Raw genomic sequence first — 27,810 nt, forward strand, 5'->3', positions numbered from 1 at the left:
ATATAAGAATTCCCTCTCTGAATTATTCCCTTTTGGAACTATGACTCAGCTTTGTGATTCATTTCTGTTATATATCTGGACTGAATTCCAAGCCCTGTGAATGTATTCCTGGTTTTAGGTGACATCTTCAAAAAAACAGAAGTAACGTCTAAGAGAATAAATCACAGAATAACGATTTGCCTGCTTAAGTTTTCTTAAACAATCTGGCTTGTATTAGCACTGTATTTATTCTTTGACTTGAATGTACAGCACAGTTAAGAGAATTGCAAGTAGAGAACTCACAGATAGTATTTGTTATTGCTAATACACACCTTACTTGCATAGTTCCATTGCAAATCTATCTGATATCAAACACTAGTTTTATGTGTATTTGTTCCAACAAAACACCAGCACAGGCTTCAGAAAGTAATAGATAATCTTACTTCTGAACACCTTTCAGAGAGTCCTTTCTCACTGATCAATAAATATTCTTTTCTATCTCCTCCAAAAATTATCCCAAACAGTGTTCACTGTTCCTTGGACAAGAAAATGAGGAGGTTTTTATTTACTGAATTTAGAGTGCTGAAGCGCATTTTGTTAGAATTGGCAACAAATAATCAATATAGCAATGCTTATCTAGGCAGTATCTCTGAAAATATTTATGTAGAACATCTAAATTTTTCCAGCCAAAAGTACCAATCACTTCCATTTACACAGGTCCAAATAAAGAATACAAAAATAAAATTACAACATTAGACTAAATTTTAAAAGGAATGACCAAGAAAGGGCCCAAAACACAGCCCTATTAACAGGAGGCTCTTGTAGGACAAAATAACTTGACATCACCTCACCTTTTAGTTCATCTGTTAAAAAGGAATTCTGTTTCTTCTGCTCTGCCTTTAAACTGTGTGCATGTGACCTTTTAGATCAACGCAATCAAACCATCAAGAAATGTATTCTAAAACAAAACAATGCTTTTCATTCTTGGTTCTCATAATGTATATTCCAGCTTGCTTTGTGGCTCAGACTTGAGGTCTCTGTCACTTTGCACCAATGGCTGCCAGGAGAGATGAGCCCTGTTAACTTTGTATATTCTAAAGCAGCAATCTGGGCACATATTAAAATTGTACACAAATATGTCAATTTTGCAAAAGGACATAATAACTGGAAGTGCAGATGGAATGCTCCTGAAAAATCAGTATTGAAAATACTGAATAAAGGGTTGGGGATGGAGTAGTAAACGACTACAAAAATTAGAGGAACATTACCATATTTTTGGATGAATACTCTATAGGCTTTCTGCACAAACAAATGAACAAACAGACAGATAGATAAAGACTTTTATCAAGAGTATAGTTTGTAAGCATGACTAAATAAAACATGGGGAAGTTTACCTCAAAGCTACCTCCCTCTTCCCCTTGCCTGTGCTTCCCTTGATTTTTCCCAGTAGCTCACTCCTATCTGTCTCCTATTTTCATTGCTCATCACAGGAACTCTCCTGGGATTAGGGGCATGCACTGAACATATAAAACAGCTGATCTGGGAGGAAAAAGGCGTTGGAATCTATCATATTTTGATGTATTATCTACATGCTTCTGAAAATGCCACCTCACACTTACGATGAAAGCATTGGCCTGTTTTTCTTTTCCCACTTCTATTTTTTGAAGACATTTATAAAAGCTGTACACAAGCTGATGCTGTGCGCTGCTGTGATGAAAGCTCTAAATCTGGATTATTACTAATATTAGGTGGATATATCTGCAATACATGCTGTTACACGTTTAATCAATGTAGTAGCAGCAAATATTTTTTTGATGCGCAACAAAAGCTACATACTACTCCCTTACATAATGATTAAGAGAGGATTAAAATACCAAAACAAAACAATTGAAGTGAAATCTTACCACATCCACAAAGAACTAGTAAATGGACCTGGAAGCACACTAAATACTTTGAGCTTCAGCACAGGAAAAGGAAAGCAAAAAATATTCTTTCCTCACAAACATCTTTTTAGATGGTGGCTACAGCAGCTATTGCTGATAAAAAGCAGCTGGGCTAGTTGATGTCCTCAGTATAACAGAGCTTAATCCTGCTCCTGGAGCCCAGGAGGAACAACTTACATTTGTACTCACTTTGTAACTGTACAAATAGTTTTTGCAGCGTTTGGTTCTTTTAAATTCACTAGTATTTGGCACAATATTTTGTCTTCATGGCTTAACACTACTGCAATGTAATTGCAAATTTATGTCTTAATCCAACTGCACCGAAGCTGCATGTGTCCTAGTGCGATGATGCACAGTCTTTTCGCTTTTATTTCCTCTGCTTCTTACCACTCCATTTCCCATCTTGCTTTTCACTGTTTTTTTAATGTAGGTAGGTATTTTATACATCCCATATGCTGGCCAATGCAGCCAGTGTATTGACTGGTAAAAAACAGGAGGGTGAAGAGGAGATAAAGAAAGAACAATAGCACCACTTGTCCTTTTTTAGCTATGGTCTTCCACCGCTGCTATCAGTAAATCCATGCAAGTAAAAGTAACGTATTCAATACTCACTGCAAACATAGATTTTGATAGGTTATTAAAATTACTGCTCCCAGGGCTGTTCACAGATACACTGAAAATCGTACATGGTAGAGAAAGAAGAATATTGGCTCTATTTCTTTGTTACCTCCAGGAAAAAATAAATAAGAACAAAACAAACTGGAGGTAGAGGTGGGCATAAGGAGATTGTTCTTAAAATTATTTCTGTCCTTCCCTAGTATTTCTTTTTTTTCTCCACAAAACAGACCAAATCTTGCTCTTAAAAATACTAATATTTAGATTATGCACATAGCATGCAGGTGTGGATATTTTCTCACATAATTCCTTCCCTCTAGGATGCAGGTAATCTCTCAACCTTAAGCACCATGAAACAGTCTATATATTTTTAAGCAGTATGCTGATTTAACTTACATTTGCTGCAGTGGTATTCCTATTTGAGTCATGATAATATGACTCAAGAGTAGTGTATTTCCTAACAAAGCTAACCCTAATATAGCCACTGCAGAGGATGATGGGTTTTCAGGAACGTTCTGCAAAACACCTGGTTTAGAAACCCCTCAATAAGCCAGTAATAACACCACAACAATACCAGTATTTTTCACCCATTAGATTCAAAAGACTGCCTGATAATGCTTTCACTGGAATCCTACAGCGAGCTATTGTGAAACAGCATGGCACAATAGTCCAACAATTACACCATGCAATTATAAATGCAAATCTACCTAGTTTTTCTGTGACATCCCTCCTTCCCCCACCTTCCAATGACAGTAAGAAATAAGAAATGCTGTTCTTTGTTATGCTTCAGAGAAATTATTAAATTACTGTGAAAGTGAAACAAATACATTTCTGCTATGCACTCGAACAGTTTTTTCTAGTTTCAATCTACAATACATTTGTCTAACCAAATAAATACTTGGCAATCCTAGCATTACACATATGAGCATATTTCCCTCATATTTTTCATTTTATGATGCTTTAATTGTTCACAAGTAATAACACAGTTGATTAATTTTTATATTTGATGTGGCAATTATGTTTTGAAATCTAATTTGTAAGAATTGAGGCTGTACCTTAATATAAAAACCACAGGCTTCTAAATTAAAAAACAAATGTTCTCCTGGTCCCTCCTCCCCACCACTCCACCCTCATCTCTTCAGCATTTAGATAATGCTACCCCAGACAGATGTTTCTGCTGCACAAAGGTAGAGACCCAAACCTGCCTTAATTTCCTTGCAAGAGGACAAAATACAGCCACTGGTCTCAAACAGAACTTCAGTTAGAGTTTAGCAACAGCCTATGTTTTTACAGACTAGAAAGTATAATTCTGTTTCTGGAGTGGTTCCTAAGACTGAGCACTTCCACTTAAGTTTGTGAAAGCTTGAGTTAAAGAAGTTTAATAACTATATTTGCCCCAATTTTACAGCAAAATAACTTTTGTATACTTTCAAGATTTTGGATGTATGAGAAATAGGAATGAAATGGGCACAGCTAGTACTTCTCTCATTCTCCCCATATGAGTGAAACGGGCTTGCTCCCAAAATCTTTTGTTCTGTAAGTTGAAAACACCTTCCTTCAGTAAAGCTTCCCAGCAAATTCTCTTTAGGCAACTCCAGGCACCAAGGTGAACAACAGGAGCTAACATTGCCTTCCCAACTGACGCAGGATGTTACAAGAACTGGCTATTGAAATACAAATTTAAAAACTCGTGTATGATCTAACTTGACGCTCAGACTGTCTAAACAAATGGCTTTTTTGAAATGAAGCATAAATCCACTAAGGCCATTATTTTGGGGACTCTTTGTGCTGCCCAAAAATGAAGTGCCTTCATCCCTTTGAATAGGTACCTGGTAAATAAAAGCTGTAGATCTCCTTTAATACCTGAAACTGAGGGCATAACAAGTGCCTGTGTTGGGTATGAATTTAGGCTGGATGAAAATGAAGTCTGTTTTCTCTTTTAAGTCCAAAGGCAATGAGTGAGTCATTTTCTGCATGCCATACCGCAGTCCTGAGTGGCTTTGCAGCCATCACAGCAGTTGATTGGTGTGCTCTTCAGGGCTTAGGCAGCTGCCACGTAAGATAATGGAAAACTCTGGAATTTTATTAGAATAACAAACGCTGCAAGTGACTAACACTACAACTTACAACAGCAGCTCTTCTGGTCTAAGTGTCCAGATAAAATAATTCATTTTCATTGCCTAAGCCTGTCTCAAACATCTCTGCCTCCATTACCTATAGTAACCATCCTCTTCATGGTTATTTGAACCAGGTAAGATTTTATTTACTTCAGCTACATCTCCTTTTAGAATTGTTCCAGACATGAAGGCGTTTTGATATATATAAAAAATAATTTTTATTTTATCACACTGCAAAAATCTCAGCCCAAAATCAAAATTGAAAACTTAGTCTTATGGTTCATTATTCTAATTAAAATGTACTTGCCAAAAATATTTAGCAATGATTACTCAAGGCCATCAGTTTAGAAGAGTTCTTGGTTGCCAAGTGTGAGACTGCCACTTTGGAATTAAGTTGGTATTTGTGGTCTGACTTGTAATTCTCAGTTATGAAATAAAGCAGACCCTTTCAGACACTACAGTACATATAGGATAAAACGTGCACTCTGGAACCAAGCCCACCTTAAGCACCTGCCCATATATGTATGTAAGAAAGGCATATTTTTAAATAAGCTCTATAACCAAATAGTGCAAAATTACTTATCTTGATGTATTTCTTTCGGGGAAATTTGTGGACATTAAGGACAAGCAAGTAATGTAATTAAAGCTTCTTCTATTTGAGAAACACCCAGTGGAGAATGTGATGATTCACAGAGAATAGAGGAAAGAAGGATGCAAGGGAATGCACAGATTTTTATTTAATTTACAAGTTAAAAACATTTCTCAGATCTGATAAATAAATTGATAATCTTACTCCAAAGGACATGCTTTTTAGGGTGATGGCCAAAACTAGAATGACATTATGGTATCATAACGATATATAATTTAATGTATCTCAATGAAACAAAGTGATCTTGCTGTAGGCAAAGCTGTTTTCTATATGTCACTGTGATTTGGTAACAATGTTTTTCTTATGATAACTTCAGATCTAGTTCAGAAACAGTAGTTGTAGATGCAGTTATGTTGTCCAGTGCTTGCTGCTAAAGCAGGGGAAATTTGTACTCCCAATTACTGTAACTGCACTGTCCTTGGTTTGTGCAGTTCAGTGTTTTAAATTGGCTTTGGCCACACACTGTCAATGTATATTACAGTAACTGTATTTCGACTCGAAAAATTTTATCCAAATTTTCACCAGCTGGGGCTCAGAACCATCATCAGCAAAGTTCTATTATCCCTACATATTTTTATTTCCTCCATTTTTTTTATTAATGAAGACTAACCACACAATGATACAATGCACTCATCTTACTTTGCAGGTACAACTATCTCAACTAGAAAATGCTGTAGTTTTCTTGATCCTCCACATTTTGATTCAAAGTGACATCATTAAGTACCTTGCTTAACATTCCATCCATGTATCTTTTTCTCAAGTTGAGTTCAGTCACATCAGTAATACTTTAAGGGAAATACTGAAGCATTCACAGCTGACTGTGTATTAGAAACCAAATCTTTTCTCATAGAAAAGAGGAAGCTTTCCAAACAATGACTACACTTGGACAGGATCATTTGCAAAGTCCTTGACCAGGCTATAGATAAAATCTATGTTGCACCCTTCCTCCATAGGACAACTGCCATCATTCCTCCTCCTCCTGCATTATTCACCACTACACAGGAGGAAAGAACAGGAGCTGAATTACAAAATATTGAAAGTAGTAAGTACAGTAACTGCAATTAGTTAGTGGTCTCAAAAAACAGTTTATTCAACATGTGCAACTCATGCTCAAATTAAGCTGTACAGAACTGCTTAATCCCTTGGCTGCAAACAATTGCCTAGGATATTTAAATTACATATGTAGATTGCTTTCCCATCAATCTCACCTATAAACTGATGGTTGCAGTGACTGAGAAGGAACATGAGAACTGATGATATTCCCATTCTATAACCAGATATAAGGGTCCTTCCATATTCACTTTGCAGTGCAATTATATTTCCTTTGCACAACTGTTACCTATAATTGATTTTACAAAATCATTTGCATTTTTGCAGTGGCTGGACACAGGGAAAAAGTAGAAACAACAGAGTCTGGTTTTTTTGCTCTGTTTTTCCTAATAGCAAGAAGAAAGAAGTTACCAATTTGAGCAGCCTAGACAAGAGGCAATGTCAGGTAGTAGTTTCAACTAGTTAGCAGACGATAAAAAAATACTGTATTTTTACTATTTTCTGAAAAGTTTCCTATATCAAAGGAGACATGAGTACAGCAGAATAATTTATTTTCCCATTATGTGCAAAAAGCAATAGAGGATGCACAAGGACACCATGACAGACAACACAGAAAATAGAAATTTTCAGTTCCCCTTCAAGTCACTAAATAGAGCTCAAAGACTAACTAGCAAAACAGATAAAAGAATGTAAAAGTAGACCACTGACAGCATAAACACATTTTTACTCCATTTCAAAGTATCTGCTTTAAAGAAATGGATATAAATGCTACCTCTGCTACCTGTTATCACTAAAATGCAGTGTATACTGCAATCCAGCTGATGTCTCAGGTTTTTCAGCTGGGCTGGAACCACAGCTTTCAAAGTATGGTCATTCCAGAGCAACACTGGACATCCCTATTCTCTTCTGCATTCTCTCACCCAAAGAGTGGCACATGCTTCCATAGCCCATTCTCCCAATCATCCAGAAACTGAAACAGTACAACCATCTCTTCTCTCCTTTTCCAAACAAGTGTGAAAAGCATTTCTGTTTCACACCACTGAAAGATGCCTTTTTGAAAGGACTGCCAGAGCAGACAGGAATTGTGGATGTGGACACCACTGCCTGACAACACGGCTGCTTTAGAAACCACACTTCACATCACCACGGAGGGGCTGGAAGGACTGAAATGGCCTTTGAGACAGGCAAATGTGATTTCAAGGCCACAGAAGGACTTTGCCATGGAGGATGGAGTGGCAGGGTGGCCTGGCTCCAGGCCTGGCACATCCTAGGTAATGCATCCAGACAAAGGTTGCCACTTTGGCAAACTGTGGAGAAGAATGTACGCATATTGCTGGTATCACCTCAACCCCTTTACACCTTAATTCAGGCAGAGGCATCTCTCAATAACAGGATCATAACAGAAGCATCAAAAATTACAGAGGTAATATAAGATCACTGCTGCTTTGAAGGGAAAGAAAATCTTCCCTGGGACTTAACAAAAATGAAAAAAGTAATATATATATATAGTGAAAAAAAAAAAGAAAAGAAAATCCGCAACTGATTAAGTGAAGAAGAATACATAATCAGCTTGGTTTGAACTTCTTTTGAAAGGAATTAGGCAAGGCTTCAAGAGTCAAAAAAGATTACCAGTCTTCTGATGCACCAATTATATACCTACAACTTCAAACTATGAGAAAGGGAAAAAACCTCCTAAATTTTGGAATATGCTTACTGCAGCTAATACATTCAGACTATATATGCACCAAAATCTTCCTAGATTCCAATCTGTATCAGTCCCAAAGTCCTGGGTTAGCATCTGCACTAACAGTGCAGTACAGAATGGCATTAGGGCTGTAACTCTCCCCCTTAGCAGCCTGTTTCCATCAGCAAGAACCCAGGCAGTCACTCTGATTTCAAGAAGCTTTCTCTGTATTTGATCTCACACTTAAGAACCTTGCCCAGGTAAGTACAATTGCAAGGAGCAAGTGAAACAGCTTTGGTACAGACAGAATATTGAAAAGACTCACTACATAGGCTCATTCAGGCATTTACCAGAAAAAATCCAACTTGATCTTAAGAGTCTGAAGAACTGTCAAATGATCAGTGACATTTAGAATCATAAAATAAAATCACTGACTGTGTTTGAGTTGGAAGGAACTTTTAAAGGCCATTTTATCCAATCCTTCTGCACTAAGCAGGGACACCTTCAGCTAGAACAGGTTGCTCAGAGACCCATCCAACACGCCTTGAATGTTTCCAGGGATGGGGAATCCACAACTTCTCTGGGCAACGTGCTCCAGTGTTTCACCACCCTCACTGTAAAAGCCTCCTTCCTTAGATACAGTCTGAATTTACCTTCTTTCAGTTTAAAAACATTGAACTCATCCTATCATTTTTGTATGCTCTTCATCTGTAAATCTCTCCTAAAATTCAGGAAAATATTTATGGCATGAAAAAGAGCTGTCAAATTACTGTGTCTGCTTCATGACATAACAAGATCTGTAGCTCTAAGAACACTTTAACAGCAAATAATATCTTTAAGTAAAAATCAAAATCAGAAATATGACAGCAGCTGAAGTACTAACGCACAAATCACCTTTAAATTAGCCAGCTCAGAGGGCTGCATGTTGCCATCACTATCAGCTTAACTTTAAATTGATTAAAAAATGGTGCACCTGAACTTCACTATACTTTTTTCATGCTCTAGTAGCACATGAATGGTTTTCCCTGTTTATCTATGAACATCACACAGCAGCAGAACATTGTCTGTTCCAAAACTCATGTGTCTTTAGGCACTTTTTCCACATTGCCCCTTGTAGGCTGATCTTTCAGCCCTGGAGTTTGCCCAGTGAAGCAGAAGCTAAGTTAATTTAAAGTATAACATACAGTTCCCTGGGCCATACATTCCCTCCCATGCTTCCTTGTAAGAACTTGAAATTGAAGTGAGGATTCCTCATGCCATTGCTCTATGCCAGCAGCTGATTTATTTATATTAGAATTCAGATAAGAAGGACTAAAATTAGGACCCTGTAAGCAGAATTCACTGTCCAAAATGTTCCAATTGTTTTAGCATCTGGGAACCTCTGAGAACAAGTGACTGATGCATCACTATGGCAACACAAAGAGGCCTCAGTAACTTGAACTATTAAGACAGCAAGAGGTTTTTAAGGCTTAGATTTCTACAAAATATTGCAAAGCTAATGCAACATCCTAGACAAAGTGGAAGGCTGAGAAAAAAAAAAAAGGAAGAGCTCACATTTCCTGTTTGTCACCCTAACCTCACAGTGACCATTGATTTTGCTGTGGAGAGGAAAGACAAAAACCACAAAGGCATGCACTTCCTCCTGCCAAATCCATTCCTGAGGTAGGGATTTTGCCCAGTGCACAAGCAATGAGTCAGCAATTACCCGGGTATCACCATGAAATTTCTCACCAATGAAATGGTTTGAGCTTCCAAGAAAAAATATGGTGGGGGAATTGGCCCTTTACTCCTGCAATCCTGATAAGAACTTATCACAGACAGTTAAAATCTCATTAAGATTTGCTGCTACCACTTCTGGCACCATTTGCTGCTTACAAAAAAAATACATTAGGCAAATACATTATTTAAAGCCACTAAACAGTTTCTTTCTAAAACAAAATAACATCATTAATCAAATATTATACAAGTAGCATTAAAAGCTTTTTCTTTTTTTTCCCTGCCCAGTCTTCACAGCTTCTTGTGTCCTGAATGTCTGGGATGTAATTTTACTGTGCCATACAAGAGAATTATTTTTAGCTATTTGTAACTGTTTAACATTTTATTATCATTAATATGCATTTTATCTGGTTTGGATTACAGACTTTCTTATGTAGCTTTTTAGTTATTCTAAACATACTCTGTCCCTGTAGGGCCTGAAGACAGAAACTTCTCCCTGCAGGACCTCCATGGTTGGCTATTCTCAGCCCTCTGTGATAGGCACAATTTTTGGACATGCAAGTCCAAACCATATAGGTACACAAAGATAAGTACAAAAATCAAAGCATCCATGTTGTTTTCCACATGAATTGAGTATCAATAACTATAATCCTCACAAACAAACCAGCTCATACATGGAGTCTACAATCCAGTCAATGGAATTCAACAAACACCAAGGGCACATTTGCACTGGAGACAGATGACACTGGGACACTTAGACACAGGAATTAAGATCTGTTCTGCTTCCATTAACTCGATATGAAGAAAGCTATCTGCATATAGAAAGCACATGGTGAAATGCAAGATCAGTATGCTGATATTTCATTTATAATGCTGGGAAATTTTCCTGAAGCTGCATGCTTTCACCTCCCTACAATTACTTTGAACGTTTCTACAAAATTTACTAAATTCCAGTTGCAAACTTTTTCCAGCAGGATGGTTCTGTTTAATTTCAAATATACTTGTCAGAAATGTTGGCTTAAAGACACTTATGCACTGATACAGTTTAATATGGAGAAGTTCAAACATTTAATCTGTTTAAGCACAATCTTGTTCTTCATTGAAAGAATTCCAGGTCATATTTTTAAACATTAGTATTAGAAGGAGTAGCAGAGGTTAGAGCATGTTTCTGAGACCTCTGAGTGCTTAGGAAAAGTTATGTATGTGTTCTTAGAAGATAACACTAGTCAGGTTTAAAAAAAAAAAAACACAATCCAAACATGCCAACAATCTGGGAGGTAGCTTCATTCAGCACATGCTAAACAGATATCAGAGTTTCTTACTTTGAATTCGTAAGTGAATCTCATCACAGTAGATGAAAAAGCCAAGCAAACAGTGTGGGTTTCTCTTTTACTGAAGACAAGAAAAAATGTTCTATGCTGCTTTGAGCTAACCAGAAAGATTATTCTGGATTTCAGCACAGTATTTTTAAGTCCATTGCCTTTCCAATCTCTTGGTATTCAGAGAACCACACAACAAAAGCACTACAGCAATTAGATGCCCACAGCATTTCAAATATAAGGCCCCTTGCAGTAATACCAAGACAGTAGGTAACATACTGTGTTAAATTTTAAATACAGCTAGTCTAGATGAAACAGGTTTAATGTATCTATCGCCACATTGAAAAAGATATCACGGCCAGATATAGATGTAAGTCATAGATCTGTAGCAAGATCACAACCCATCTAATCTACTCTAATCCATCAGTGCTGTTTTGGATGTTTCAGGGATTTCGGGGATGTGGGGGGATGTTTTAATTTTCTTACAGTAATAGGCATGCAAGCCAGGACTCCACAGACAATTTTAAAGCTAAAATTGTGCATACCAAGAGAAGCAGAAAACTAAACATAAATGAACAGGAATGATGTTATCCAGTGTCATATTTTTAATACCTTCCACACTTTAAAAGGCACAGACCTCAAGTTTGTGTTGTGATAAAGCCTTGCAATTGTGTTTTCTTTGTTTTCATGAAAACAAAATTACTTTTATTCTCCAAGGACTTAGTCATTAAGAAATAACCATCCTGCCTAGTATTGCAAGGCAAATGTTACTGCACACTCTGATTTTCATCTGATGTAAGATACCAAAATGAATTGTAATTAAATAAACAAAATTTCCCTAGAAGAATGCACTACCACACTTTTGAAGATGCCTCTTGTGCCACAGAGGTAAAATGGTCACTGGAAACTACTGAAATACAGCAGATGAGCTGAGCATATACAAATCACCTTCTTTATAAAAATCAACTACTTGCAAGAATGAAAGGACTATTTAAACAAAAAAGAATCACCTTATCAAACCTGTTTAAAACTCAGTTTCTCGGCATAAAGGCCCATTCCCTCTATATATGTCATTACCAAAAGTCTTGGGAAAAAAATGTAGGCTAATGAACAAGAGCAGCAGCTTAGCCTCAGGCCAGTTTCTACTTTTGGAAACACCTATGAAAGCCCAGATGAAAGAGAAAGGAGAGTGTATAAGCATATCCCTGAGAGGGAATCTGGTCTGGTGTTTAAATTGCACTTGTAAAAGATCATGTTATTCAAATAACTCACTGTTTGGACACATCAGGCATTATCATCTGTTCTTTTTTCCTTGTATCCACTGTGGTCTCTACAGGGGTGAGTACTACAGCAGCACATGACACTATTGACTGGTATGAGTCTTCCCGGCACACTGCAAAGATAAAAAGTATCAGTGTTAAATAGTAAACTCAGTTTGCGCTTGAAAGGAAAAGAAAAAAAAATCTATTCATACTGTGATAAACACAAACACAAATAATTAATCAGGTTTTAATCAGGTTTCACTGTGATCACATGCAATGAAAATTCCATTATTTTTCATGTTTCCTAATGTGCTTGCTTTGCACATTTTTTGCCATTGACTGATCGTTCACTAAGTTTTATCTAGCACAAGATCTGCTCTAGCTCATTGGTGCGTCTGAGTCCTAAAAACACATTTCATAAATTACATTAGAGTTTGATTCACTTCTTAGTTCTTTTCCATCACAGACTGAAAATAAGGCTGAAAATAATGGGTGGTCTCCAGGCAAACCTCCCACCTTCAAAATTTTTAGACTTTGTAAGAAATTAGACTTAAGAAAATCTAATTAGTGATTTACTTTTCACTTTTAACTGTTATAACTTGTTTTATTCCAAAAAGGCCAAATCCAAATGGTCTAGAAGTGATGATATCTGATATATTGACTCATGCTTTCTTTTAATAAAAACTGTATTGGTATTACTGTGCTGAATGTTACATCTTAGACAGTATTTAGAGCTAGAAGAATGATCACACACTTAAGCTGAGCATTTGGCTCAATTAGAACCAATAAACGAATATCCAAAAGTTTCTGACCTCTGAACAGACAATTATATCATTACAATCCACAAATATTCTTAAATTCTACATTTCAAGTGTCACTAGTAATTCAGCTTTTAGCAGTGACCACTCCTACTGATTTTGAAACTAGATTTCCTTTACAGACAAGGCATGAAACAAATGAAAGTTGGAATTAAGAGTTGGTTTCATCGAACAAAGGATGAGAGCTTCTTATCTTACATTTGATACTTTAATGCATTATATACAAGCAAGAAGAAATGTTTAAACAGAAAGACACACAGTATTTTATAACAAATAGAACTCTTTCATGGAGAGTGAACACAGAGCCAATAACATAGCCTGTAAAACCAGAATGACTGTGGCAAATCCTGGGCAATTCAAAACCAGAAAGAACACATTTCACAAGTACATACATTTATGCAAGATTGGTACAGCTGGGAACATTGAACTGTGACATGGATTTATTATTATTCCATTCTCCACAATCATGTGCCTCGTTATCGCCCACAGACTACACACCTTTGGTATAGCCTATGCACCCCTTACAAAAGAAGCAAACCTGGAGTAAAACTTCACCCACCTTGACCTGACTAGGTCAAGAACAGCTAACTGTACCATTTTACCCTGAGGGCACAAACTACCTTCAGCCCAAACTCAGCACACACCAACAGGTGCTCCACAAACATCCTGAAACACTAACAGGAACAGGTCAGGTTAGGGCTGGGTATTTCTACAAAGGTCTTTTTTTGCTTCCTGAGCAGCTCTGAGCCATTCATCAAGCAGCACAATTGGCTGGAGCACAGGCAGCTCAGTCAGGAAGGAAACCTCTTGGGGAGTGTTTGTAATTGCATTTAATTTATCTGATGTTGTCCAGCATTAGTTATGTTTATGTTTTCAATGTTAATGTCCACACTGTGCTAAGCGACTAAGCCACCTAAGATGCCCAGTATCTTACCTTACCTTCCTTTTTTTCTTTGGAACCAGCATTACTCAATACTTTGTCACTATCATAGACACACATCTCCAAAAGACAGTCATATACAAAGAGAACTTGCTATATTGACAGCAGGCATGCAAGTAGGATTTCTGTTATAGCTTGATGCACAACAGATTAAGGTGAAACTAATGCAAAATACATTGAACTAAAGAGACAGCATAAGAAAAAATGTAATTTTTGGTGATTTTACATCCTACTATACTATGTATGACCAGCAGACCATCCACTAGCATGATTCTGCTTGGTAGGCAACAAGTAATTTACAAAACAGTATTTTCTCATTACAATCAGCTACTGAGTACATGCAAAAAAGAACACGAATGTCTCTTTGTCTCTTTATTTACAGTCAAAAAGAATTGCAAAAAAACAGGCTTGTCATAGTGCACCAGTGATATTCAGCATCTGAGTTTTAACCAGAAACATTGATAAAACAGAGCATAAAGGATGAAGCAAATACACATTTTTTTTCTTCAGAAGACCTGTATTACTACTAGAGTATCAAATTATTACTTTAGAAGTCATAAAAGGTCTGGTGACAAGCATCACAGGGGAGGGTTTGCTTAGATCAGGCACTGTCCATCAGAGCAGTTACAAAAAAGATAAAAGAGGGACTCATGAGTAACAAAGAAGACACTGCAAGTCTCTCACTCTTCACAGAAATTTCATGAATGAATAAAACTGTGAAATTGCTTTTGTTTAATAATTAATGCTATACATGAGTTGTATAATCCCCTAATTTACAGCTGAAGACAAACCCTGTGGTCATCCAGTGACTGCAGCTCATGGAATGTATTATCCCCCATCCTAGACAGCAATATTCTTTGGTCTCACTTTTGAAAATCACTACAATTCCTCCTTTTTATCTCAGCTCTCTGTGCACAGTCATAAGTCATTATGGAACAATATAATTAACTAAAATGTCATGAAGTAGTGATGGCACAGCAGCAAGTAATTTTTACCTACTCGAGTGTATGCTCTTACTATCTGTTCATAACTTGCATTAAAATAATGAGAACGTGCTTGAATGTGGACTCTCAATTTTAACACTGACAGGGATGGACACCTTTATTTAAGACTTTTTGCATTTTACATTTCAAACTCAACTCTTAAGCATAGCTTAATTTCTACAACTTCATTTTTTAATCTACAAGTGGCTTATGTTACCCCAAAAAAGACCATTCATGATGTCTACACACTGCACTCTTTATGAACTGAAATCTGGTCAATCCCCAAAATATCACAAACATCAGAAAAACAATTACTCTAAGGGATCACTCCTTTTAATCATAAATCCTCTCACATGTCAAACTTGTTCCTTAACATCCAGCAAGAACTTAAAAATTTAGCCTTCCCATATGAACTGGTAAGGAAAGCAGAATTTTCAGTCATCTGAGTTAGTGTTTGGCAAAGCCATCAATGTAATCAGCTGTCTCAGCCTACTGTATTATTCCTGATGCAGAATGGTGGAAAAAACTGTACAAGTTATCAACAAGGAGAAAACTCAGCCAATTTTATACTACCTGTAGCAGTTTAAGAAACTAACATTTAGTATCTAAGAATGTTTTATACACTGAGTATCTTCAGGAAAAAAAAAAGCAATTTGCATGCAAGTGAGATGGTATTTTTCAGTCCTTTATTCGCAACTCAACCATTACACGAACAAGCTAATAATTGTAGTGAAATAACACAACCAGAGGAATATCCATGTGTTATCATTATAGAAACATATTTTTCTTAGTGAAACAAAAGACACTACCTACAAATTACAAGTCATGCAAAGGAGTACTCGACAGAAAGGGAAAACAAACAGTCCTAACTTCACAGACTACTATTATAAAAGATCTGTACTACTTTTGAAGCCGCACGGTTTCTCCCCAGATCCTTCTGTTTAATGATGCATGCAGCTTGTTTTCTTCCATCGCCAAGTGTTTTAAAAGTATTCCATATATTTAACACTAGAAGTGCTGGCTTGGATTTACCCTAGCTGGTTTAGGCAGTCCCAGAATATCATTCACTATCAAAACAGATTTTTACATCTGGAGAAGAAAAACATTAGTTTGGGTTTTTTTTCTTTGCTGTTTCTTTCAAGAACAATGAGAATGACTAATAAAAACATTTTTCTTCTAATTTGAACCAACCAGTGAAAAATTTTTAATTCCCTAAAGAGAAGGACAGTAGGAAGCCTTCAACAGCTACTGAACAGAATGTGTTTCTCCAGAGAATAGAAAGATTTTTAAGCTCTAGGGGTGTCATTTACATCATCTATTTCAAACACTTAATTGTACACACTTCCCCCACCCCCTTTTTTTTAATTGAGGAAAAAGAAAATCTGGTTATCACTGCTTGCTATCAAAAAAAGTCTCCCTTGAGACAAGATGCAGGATGAAATTAGCAGCAAGTACTACCTGCTTAGAGAAAACAGAAGGGAGATGTTCATATGCAGTGTGCAGTGAAGCATAAGGGAATCATGACACAGGGACACAAAAACAGTGAAGTATTTCTGGATTTCAGAAATCTGGTCACTTATCCTGACAATCCAAAGTATTTACATTTATGCCTATGAAACTTAAAATTATCAGCTCTAATCATTCAAGAGACAGATCAAATCTGGAAACAGATGTTGGTTTATACCAAAAATCCTTCTGCTTTGGTAAAAAACTAGGCAAGCAGCCAGGAGTATGGAAAGCACTAAATGCTTTGCCCTCAAAGATCAGTCAGCTGCCACTGTAGGAGATGGGGGACTAGAGCATGAGGGAGCAACATCTGGATGCCAAGTATTCAATCCCTCATCCCTTTTACTACTGAAGGTCAGACATTATGTTTTAATAACTCTGGAACATCAACTCTCATTGCAGGCACTGAGAACATTTTGGCACATGGTTTCCTCAACACCTCTCTGCCATGAAAAGGCTCAGGAGATGAGTCACCCTCTGAGGTACTCTGAACAAAGAACAAGAGCTGCAAAATATGTAACCCCTATACAGGTTCCTCAGACAAAGGAAACTTAGGACAAAGAACTGTTAAACTTAAAGCAGAGCTTTTGCTAAAACAAACAAGCTAACTAAACCCAAACCACAAGCACACCAACCAACCAAAAAGGAAGAGTGGATACACTGTAAATTCCTTCAGTATATTAGAACAAGTGAAGAGCTGAGGAAAAAAAAACTTTCACAACATGCAACTGAAGTTATTTTGCCAGGAAAGCTGCTGACATTAGAAATAGCATGTAAGAGAGAATCTTGAAATCCAGTGTATTAATTCTGGTATGTCCAGGAAGAACTGTGACTAACCACCATGTTAATCCATTGCTGATTGCACAGATATGGCCTCTGACAGTCCTAGGTCACCTAGAGGGCTCAGAAAAGAACCAGCATTCTGATTTGTCTCGCCATCAACCCCAAACATACCTGCGTGAAACACTTCAGCAAGACCATGTGTATGAATTCAGTTCCATACCCTCTTTCTCAGCCCCAGAAACACAATAAAGTCTTTTACTACGTTGTTATTAAATCCTAAAGCCCAAGGAGACTTTAAGTCTCTTTAAAAGAACACAAAAGGTCAAGGTACTTTATGTGAAAGCTATTTTTGCCCACCTACTTATATTAGAAAAAGCTCAATATTAAAAATAATAATAAAAAAGCCTAATTTTCCTGCTGCTTGATCCTAGATTTGATGATGGTCTTTGGAGAAAAAAGGAAACTAAATGAATCTCTATTTTTATTAGTTCAACAGTTTGTCTAGAGCCCCTTGTTCCCTAGAAACAGCTACATTTCACAATATTGGCCAAGTGAATACTTAAGAGAATGAGCGTATATGCTCACAGTCCCCAAAGGGTTTGCTGTAATAATTCTGCAATAAAACCACAGGCCTGGTTCTTAAACACAACATAGTCACAATCAGAAATTTCGTAATAGCAACAATTACAGACCCATTATAGGCAAATGAATTACTTTCTATCAGGTTCTTATGGTTCATGGCTCTTTTACACAAAGGCTGCACACACAATCTGCTTTGTGCTACACACAAACATGAAGGGTACAAAATGCAGCATTAAGCAGGAGCCAGGGAACTCCTCTTACACATCAGCAGTTCTGCAGTGATTATCTGCACCCTTGGATTATCTGCCACCTTGGTCCTAAGTCTGTTTGTTGTCACAAGCCACACTGTGATAACACAGCAAGAGCCAAGCACAATTTGGGTCTGGTGACTTGTACCCCATGCATAAGAAATTAAACTGTAATTTTTCAATGCTCATGCATGATGGAATGCTGAATGAAAGGGTATGCCCTCATCACCTAAAGACTGACCCTACAGACATGGTGAGTGATGGAAACACCAACTCCTAAAATAATCACATAGGAAATGACAAAAGTGATGACCCACATCTTGCATATTTTCTGTTAACTCCACTCTGTTGAGAGAACAACTGCAGTTTGGTTTCTCCTGAGGCAGAAAGATGCCACAGGGTAGCACTTAACTCCTGATAGTCTTCTCAAGCAGCCTCCCACAGCTCACAGCGACTGGCAGATTTTCTTCTACAAAGTGGCTGTGCCTGTATTTACCAATCCCTCAGGGATTTTATGGATTTGTTCAGTTACTTTTGCTCTTGCATGAACTTGGAGTATCCACAATGTCCTGTAGACTTCCAAAGCTGAATATAGCTTACGTGAACAATTATTCCTATCGGTCCACTTTAAACTTGCCACCACTTGTTTCATCTGACTCCCCCAGTTTTAGTCATGGAGAAGACAATGCACAAATTCCCCTTTCACCTTCCACTCTGCATTTTACAGACTTCTTTTGGATACTTAACCAGTCATTTCTTTCACAGGCTGCATTATCTGCATGTGCTCCTGTTTAAAACCTGTTCCATAGCTCTGATCACCCTGCTGACCCCTCTACAACCAACCATTCCTTGTTGAAGTTCCTACAATGATGGATCACTGTAGCAAGGCCAGGAGAAACTGTAACTGCATTTCCAGCAAATTAAGTGGGTTAGTTTTTCAGCTGTAACTACTGTACGCCTAAAACATTCTAAGTACATCTATTTGTGCTTGAGGTTGCTTCTGAGATACTTTCTTATTCACAGTGAACTACTTAAATCAAATATTGTTCCAAGCAGCCTACAAAGGAATTGAAAAATCAGCCTTTAAAAATAATGGCATGTTCTGTATCCAGTAGTTAGATATTGCTTCTCAATGTCAAAAAGCATTGGTTAAGTGTTAATAATAGAACTTGTAAAATTACTACTAACTTTCATTAGCTTTTGGCAGCACTATCAGTCAGGATGATGTCACAAGCCTGTATTTTTAGCTCTTTAGTCTATGACTTGTTTTGTGACACAAGCATGAATAAGAACTGTGTGCATAAATACACAACTGTGTGAGGGAAAGGTTATAACGAAGGACTAATGATCTGAATCCCACCAATCATATCTAATTCTGCCAAATACCAGGAAGCCTCATAATTAAACAGTATGAGTATCTATTAGAATAAAAAGTGGAGGATTAGTCATTTGATCTAGGATGTGTGGTGCTGATCACCATGTGGGCCAGACAAGTGCATCTGTTAATTCCCAAAGAGTCTTTAAAGACAAGTGGTTAAATTCATTGAATTAATTTACCATAGAATATAGCTGCAGGTTGGTTCATGGGGGAAATGAGGCTCACCCAGACCTCCCCTCCTGGTAGCCTCTGCCATTCTTGGCAAAGCTGCCTCACTGGGTAGTAAGAACAAAAAACACCACAGCTCCTGGGTGATGGAAGGAAACAGAACAGCCCAAAACTCCAATTGTCCAGTAAGAATGGAAAAGGTAGTACTGAAAGTGCTGGTTTCAGGTGCATGCCCTGGTAATAGCCATAAGGTACCAGGAAATGGGAAACTTTTGTCTCTCTTCCTACAGGACATGGAGGAAATCCCAACAGGGATGCCACCAGCTGCAAGAGCTGTCTGCCTCAAAATTCTTTTTTCAGCCAAGAGAAGAATAATAGTTTTAGTTCTGCTTTTGATCACATTTGGGTTTCCATTTATGTTATGTGATGCCTTCAAGAAAAGGAGAGAAAAAGGAGTGACTGTGACACTGGCATCTTAAAAGACAGAATATAAAAAGGCCTGCAGGGCATTTCTGTAGGCATAATACAATCCCCTGAAGGAATGACTACTCTAACAACAATATCCTCGACTGTCACTCACTGCAAGTAAAACTGTCAAAACTCAATAGCAAGTGTTTTCAGGAGCACAGTCTCCTGGCTTCAACTATTATTCTTAGCCTAGCTGAAATAAAGACTGACAGGCAAGCAAGATTAATTTATTGTGTCTTGTATTGAATGGCTGTAGTCACAAGAAATTTACTTCAGCAATTAATACATAGACAAACCACCAAAAGTACAGTTTCCCAAGAGAAATTATTAAATAAAATCATAATGTTGGGTTTCCTTGCAGATTCTAAAAGCTCACCAGGAAAATTACATGAGGTATTTTTGCTTTGCAGGAGTATGAGGCTATTTGACTTTCTATTATAGCTGTGCTGGCAGTCACTAGCAGGAGCACCAGGTACAGCTGCCAGTAGAGCTGTACAACTCTGCAGAATGACAGCCTTTGTCAACCCCAGTGACAAGCAACTCAGTGATCAGTCCCTGCTACAGCACATTGGTCTGTAGTAGGTGTACAGCACACCATTCCAGACTCATTCCTGCCTTCACAGAAGTCACTCACATACTGAATATTAGAAATTTACACCACACGTTGAAACAAATAGATCTGTAACAAAGATCTCCCTCTTTTCTTAGGGAAGATATTTTCCAAATTTATTATAAAATGCAAGGAATTTATTTTATACCTTTGCTCTCTTTAAGGTGATACACTCATAGAGGAAAGCAAATTCAGCCCAAGTGCCTCTGCAGTCATTTAACAATCCTGCAAACCAGCATACACAAGCTAGCAGATGGCTACTGCTCCAGCTGAATGCTCCAGTGTAACCACAAAGCAGGGGAGAAATGAGCAAAGTAGGTAGGTAATCCCAATAATCCTACATACCTATCACCCACAGTCTTACCACTCAGTACTCCCACAGCAAAGGGACAGGCCAGCAGGAGCCCCTAGGGACAGACCTCTGAACCAAGAGGGGAAATGAAAGGATTTAAGGAAAAACAGGTTAAACTATGGGATCAGACAGAATACACAACACCTTCCTTCTGTGGGCACCTATGGCAGGCACCCACTAAACCTGGGTGTGAAGGAAAAACACTTGGGTGTTCAAAGGGCTGTCAAGTGAAGGCTCTTCACAGGTGTGTTGTGACAGCAAGCAGAAGATGGACTCCAGAAGATCAATCCAGCAATTTCCTAGGCTGTTCTCACAGCTTTTCATGCAGTACCAGGGAAATCATGTTCACAAGTTGGCTATGTGACAAGAAAGGTTAGAGGCAGTTGGGAAATGATACAAAGCCTCCCATGCCACAAAGAAAACTGATAAAGAGAATACTATTTGATGTACCTGCAGTTTCAAAAGCCTGCCCATTTGCACAGCTTGCAGATTTTGCTATGCTTTGTACTCACTGCATATGATTTACTACATTTCAAGGCCAGATGAAACTACAGGGATGATCTGATCTGACATGTGGCACAAGCACATCCTGTGGCTCTTCCAAAAGTTCAATATTATAGTCCTGATGCAAAACTTTGAAGAGTTCAGGTCACTGCTATGCCAGGTTTGTAAGTGATCTGACGAATTCTTCCAATTAATGGTCAAAATAATAGCATAATTTTTCCAATTGATTTTCAGAAGTACAGAATTCTAGCCATACATCTATGCTGCAGATAAAGCATATGCCAAGTAATATATATGCATCTTTCTGAAAAGCAATAAAACAATTGATCACTATGTTGATGACTGTTCACACTTTCTCTAAAAGTCTCAACTATTCTAAAAAAAACCCAAATTCAATAGGGCTTGAAGTCCAACCAAGTTTTGAAAGCAACATATTTTACCTTAAAGACAAATGAATTGAAATATGAATAGATTGTGCTGGGTAAAAATGGTCGAGATCAAAATGACAGGAATGTGAGACAAGCTCAGCAATCTTGAAGAGCCATTAAACCAGATGATTAACAAACACTGTTTAAATGGAGCCCAATGCAGGATTACAGCCCCAGAAAGAAATAATGCAGACTATCACTATGCCTCTGAAGTGCAGTTTTGGTTCAGAGTAAACCATCAACTCAGTGTGCTGACACTGCAAAAATGTCCAACACAGGCACAGGAATATATACAAACATGGAATTGGTGACTTTGAAGTCACTGAAGTCAAGCACAACTTGGTTACCATTCCAACTTCTCAGAAAGATAACTAAAAGATACACTACACTGTATGTGACCCTCTACAGGTGAAAATTCCAGACCTCCCCAGATAAGCAGAATTCAAACAAGAGCATTAAAAGCAATTAAATTATTGGGGGAAAAATCCCACACACTAAACAGAATTGGTGACTGTCTGTCTACAGACATATTTAAATTAAGATTAAAACTAAGATGTGCTATGCAGCTTTAAAATGCATACTTGACAAACACACAAGTTGGCAAAGTATAATCACCTTGCTGTTTGGGAGGTTGGACTTGATGAACTGAGGTCTCCACCTGTTAGAGTCACAAATATTGGTTGTTGCATGTCACACTTAAAGGGTGTGACACAGATGCTCCAGTTGTACCAACCCTTAAGCCAGTGTTTTTAATTATACAAGCAGTCATGGCAAGCAAAATGGCATTAGCCTATATAGAAGCATTTTGGAGGCTGTTTTCTTTAAGAAAGTTACCTAAGCCATTTTCCCCTAGCCCTGATTTTCAAATCTGATATTGATACTTACACTGCAGCCCCACAGAACTCAATGGAGAGAAAGAAGAACCACATATTAAAAAATGAGATATAAAACTACAAGGGGTTAATTTCTTCAAAAAGTATTTTCCTCTGCATAGGTAATTACATGCAGATGTCTGTTAATACTGTCACCCATATGAAAATGTCTGAAAAACTTGAGAGAGGACCACCACAGGACAACAATGCATCATTCATACAGACTGATGCTGCAAACAGAATAACTAGAACTCAGTTGTGTCCACCCATCCCTGTATTACATTTGTTCTAGCCTCATTAAACATCAAAAAAATTACCAAAGAAGAGTAATCTAAATTCCTAACATGTATCAAATAAAATTTTAACTTACAAAGAAAATCAGTTGTTTCTCTTTGTGTTATGGGTGAAGTTCTCCACAGAAGGCAGTCATACAAACCTTTGAAGCAATGCAACAGCTAAAGCCAAGCCATTACAAATTCATCAGCTTCTGTTTGGATTCTACCAGCAATACTAAATGCAAAGCAAAGAATGAACAAACAAGTCAGTTTTCTTTTAGTGACAAACAACAATTTGGAGATTAGATAATAAGAAAATAAACATTCGCATATTATCCCTCGACTTTGATTTAAACACCTTTCCTCTGGTTTTGGCTCTGAAAAGGAAATAGTGCCATTTAGTGGTCAGGTAGATTTGCTGCACTTTTAAAGCTGAATGCAGTAGCTCACATTGACAATATTATCACAGGAATTGCAAATGCTGAGTGGTGACACAATCACTAATACTGTTGTTTTTACTTGAAGAAATACTGTAAATGTTTTTTTGAGAAGCATGATATTTTATTCAAAGCATGATTTAGAACCTGCACTAAATATTTTAGCCTTGTCTCCCTCAACAGTAAAGAACTACATGCTGTTGCCCCTGCTCTCCACAAGGTGATAAACTAGGCTCTAAATTTTATGATTACAGAAGAGGATACTGGGAAATTCTGAAGGAGCTGGCAGGAAACTTAACTCAAAAACCTGTTCCAAAGAAAAAGTCATTATATTCTAAACCAGCAGAAGATGTACAGAAAAGAGGAGTAAAATCTACATTACTGATTTTCAGTGAATAACACTCCAGCTGAATATAAAAATCAAATTGCCAGATTCACCTGGAGCTTTCTCCGGATTCACCACCCTCAGAATTTCTGAACCCAAGGTGAATTGGTTAAACAGAAGCAAAAAGATGAAAGCTCAATTCTCAAATAGCACCATTTGTCAAAGCAGATGAAGAGTGTTCATGAATATGGAAGACTGGTTGGGCATCTGTGAATCCAGCAAAATCTGGCCTAATGACTATTTAAATAGTGACAACACATTCACAGCCCCACGTTCTGCCTTCCCTTGAGAAATCTTCCATCCTTACTTCAGATGTCATGCCAGAGGCATCCAAGAAACCAGTCAAGTACAACAGATCCTGCTGAAAGTTAGCCGAGTGCAAGTGGACCAGATTTCTAGAGGTACCTAAAAATTAAAACAAACCACTTTTTTCCTAATCCACAGTGATTCTGGAGTAATCTTTGACCTACAACTGCATATCAGGGGATGTGGCCTTTTAAAAACTCAGCTATATCCATCAGCCTTCACTGCCTGCTCTCAAGGGACAGGACTGTCCTTTACTGCATATTTATGCAGCTGGCTCCTAAAGGGTGGCATACAGAAACAACACATCCACAAAGAAGTCCAGGCTCCAGAAAAGCTGTAACCTACACAGAGAATCAGAACAAATTGGCTCCAAAGTTTCTGAAAGGTAGAGCACTCAGTGACACCGCTCCATTCTCAGCCAAATGTCAACAGCCAGCCCCTGCACGATGTAATTTAAAACTCTGGCCCTCACTGGGAGGAGGCCCAGTACCCTCAAGAACACTCCAGACACCAGGGTGCAAAGGTTACCCTCGTCTCTTCAGAGAGAGGGGGACTCATGGATTATGCAGAGCACTTCTTTGCATTTTGGAGCACATGGCCACTAATTCTGGAACCTCCTTCCCACAGTTCTCTAAGCCACTGCATTTAAGAATGCAATTTACTTCACTCTCTACAGAACAATTATGCTCTTAGCTGATTAGAATTTAAGAGCAGGCCTAAGATTAACACTTGACATTTGCTAGAAGCCCTCAAATTTAAAAACGAGAATTATTTGGAAGTCACCCAATATTTTAAATATCATATGTATTAATCAAAATAAAACTTCACTTCTGATAAAATCTTAAATATAAATGGTATGCACTGCAGTTAATTTACAAAAATATTCCAAATATAAAGATCCAAAAGGTGAAGGAAGCACACTGAACACATCATCTTCCTTAAAAACCCCTCTTATAATTGTCCTATATCGTTAATTTGTATCCACTAGTGGCACTTGAACTAGCTAGATGCTTTATACACTCCACAGCATAAAAAAGCCAGGAAATCAGCTATCTAAATTATCTTTATTGCATTTGAAAGAGTAATTCCTGTACTCTGATGTGAGAAGTCATGCATAAAATGTGCTAAAGCACCAATTTAGATCTAAAAAGCGGGCAACACATTTTGTACTGAGCAAAGATTTCTCACTGTATGCTTTCACTTTTTCTTCATATATTCACTATCTCTTTACTGGCTTTGGTGTCAGAGGTACTGCTTAGTCTAAGAACATAAAGCATAAAATGCTGTTTTATGTGCTGCAATCCCCTGGGATTAAACACATGACCAATGTTTCATTTGACTACATTTCCCTGTCAGCCTCTGAACCAATGTTTCAGCAATGTAGGTGGCAATGATTATGTACAGAACTGTTACCCACAGATGAAAATGCTAAGAATGAGCAATACATTAAAATTTTAGATTGATCCTACTTTTGAATTCTGAGCATCTATTTTGATTTTTAGATCTGCTAATGGATTTGTTAAGGATATGTGTTTGTAATACAAAGTAATACATTAAACATTTTACAATCTGTCAATGCTGAGATTGCAGTAAGACTTCAATCTAACAAGTAAATGATTCCCAGACCTGTACTGTCAGTATTAATTATGTCAGAACATAAAACATGAAAAAAGGAAAGATTACTTTACATAGCCATGGCTCCTTCTGATAGAGCAGGATGCAAAGGTTGCACAGTAAGGTGTGGGTTCACTGCAGCTTCACACAGGTTATATGTAGCCCCCTCATCCCACAAGAAAGGTCAAGAATGACAGAAGGACCAGCACACTCCTCCTCAATCCCTTGGAATTCAAGTAACAAGTAGCTAAAGACTGAAAACTAAGTGAGAGATTAGGCAGGACAACAGTGGCATCAAGACTGACCATGGAGATCTCAAAGGCACACATTTACTGTGGAATACATGAAAGTTTCCTTCTTACATAACTAATTTAAACTATTAGTAAACAAAACTAGCCAACAAGTGGTGTCTTTTCAGGATGGTGGAAGTCAGGATTTCTGGCTCTATCAGCCAGAACTAACAGCCCCCAGCTTGGTGTCTCAATTAGCAGCTAAAACCTATGGGGCAGGAAGCTTCTACTCGTTCTGCGGGTCACGCTTAGGTTACCCTTTCTGTTTTTCTATTGGCATAACTCTGAAGAACACAGAGGAAGTAGCCTGTATTCCAGTTGAGAGCAAGAGAACTGTTAGTAAATTAGAAGGAGTTAGCAAACCAGAAAGAACCGTAAGTTGATACAATCTCTACTCCAGTTTCTTTATTCAGCAACAGGCTAATGCTAAAATCACCCAGTTAGGCCTCTGAATAAAAAAAGAAACTGCAGTGCGAAGGTGAATACACAGCGTGTCAAATGCAAAATCCTTCTGTAAAATCCAGGATACAGCTGATGTGCCCAGTAGCTGTTCTCAACAGGAGTTTCCCACACCTCAGTTAAAGACTAACACAAAGATGTGGAGCCTGCTGTGGCACTTAAGCATCCATGAGGTCCTGCAGATGTATGCAGACTGTACAGTCAATCACAACACACACTGAGCTCTGCTCTCTCTTCCTGGGTTGTGGAATGTCCAGCTCGCCATGAATGTAAAGAAAATGAAGAAATATTTCTAAATGAATGCATCAAAACCAAATTGAAACTTAGCACAGAAATGTAGTTAGGCAATCTCCAGGTTCTGCCTTGATGACACACTGAAAGCAAAGGGAAGCAACAACCATTTGGGGTTTTATACTTTCTCACAGGACAATGAAACATCACAAGTTTGTGGGCCAAGACACTGCTACTACTAAAAGCAATACGGTCACAAGTGTTGGGACAGGGACTCAGACAGGGACATCTCCCCAGTGACACGTCCTTAAAAGATGGTTTCAAAAACACTGCCATCTTGTTGGAATTTCTGGGTAACATACACCGATACTTACAAATGTCTTCTAAACAAGTACAAATAAAACTGAGGAAATTATGAACTGATGTGAAAGAGAAAGGGTTCCCTTGATAGGCTCCACAGTAAATGTCTAAACTAACCATGACTCAAGAAGCTTCTGCATTAGTACTGCCTTCCAGCCTCCAGCTTCTTGCCTTGAAATTCAACAGAACAGTTTTGATTTGCAGAAAAGGAAAGGCAGAAAAACCTACACACCCTGCCTGATTTTCTAGACAATAAAAGGCCTGAAAAAAGAATTCTGTTTTGTTACTTACGGGCTTAATTACCAAATAAGTATCACTTTTACTCAGAAACAAAGTATTTTTTTCCTTTTTTAGGGATAGTGTATTTATGCAGGTTCTCACACAGACTCTCGTGTTAGTTTACTCACACTAAAAAAAAAAAATCCCAGACAAAAACAAAAAAGAAAACAAAAAACCCTCTAGTTTAGGTATTTCAACAC

The 27,810-nt window shown here is 37.8% G+C and overlaps 1 protein-coding gene across 2 annotated transcripts in view; it reads right to left on the reverse strand.

The window, feature by feature from the left end:
• The window catches only part of CCSER1 (coiled-coil serine rich protein 1), a 608,728-nt gene that overhangs the window by 438,176 nt on the left and 142,742 nt on the right, over nucleotides 1-27,810 (reverse strand). For both annotated transcript variants that reach the window (XM_030947275.1, XM_030947274.1), the window contains exon 5: nucleotides 12,345-12,465. In XM_030947275.1, the coding sequence (XP_030803135.1) occupies nucleotides 12,345-12,465 (121 nt within the window). The remainder of the gene's footprint in view (nucleotides 1-12,344; nucleotides 12,466-27,810) is intronic.

Source organism: Camarhynchus parvulus, chromosome 4 (assembly GCF_901933205.1).
Source record: "Camarhynchus parvulus chromosome 4, STF_HiC, whole genome shotgun sequence".
In the NCBI taxonomy this organism is placed as follows: domain Eukaryota; kingdom Metazoa; phylum Chordata; class Aves; order Passeriformes; family Thraupidae; genus Camarhynchus; species Camarhynchus parvulus.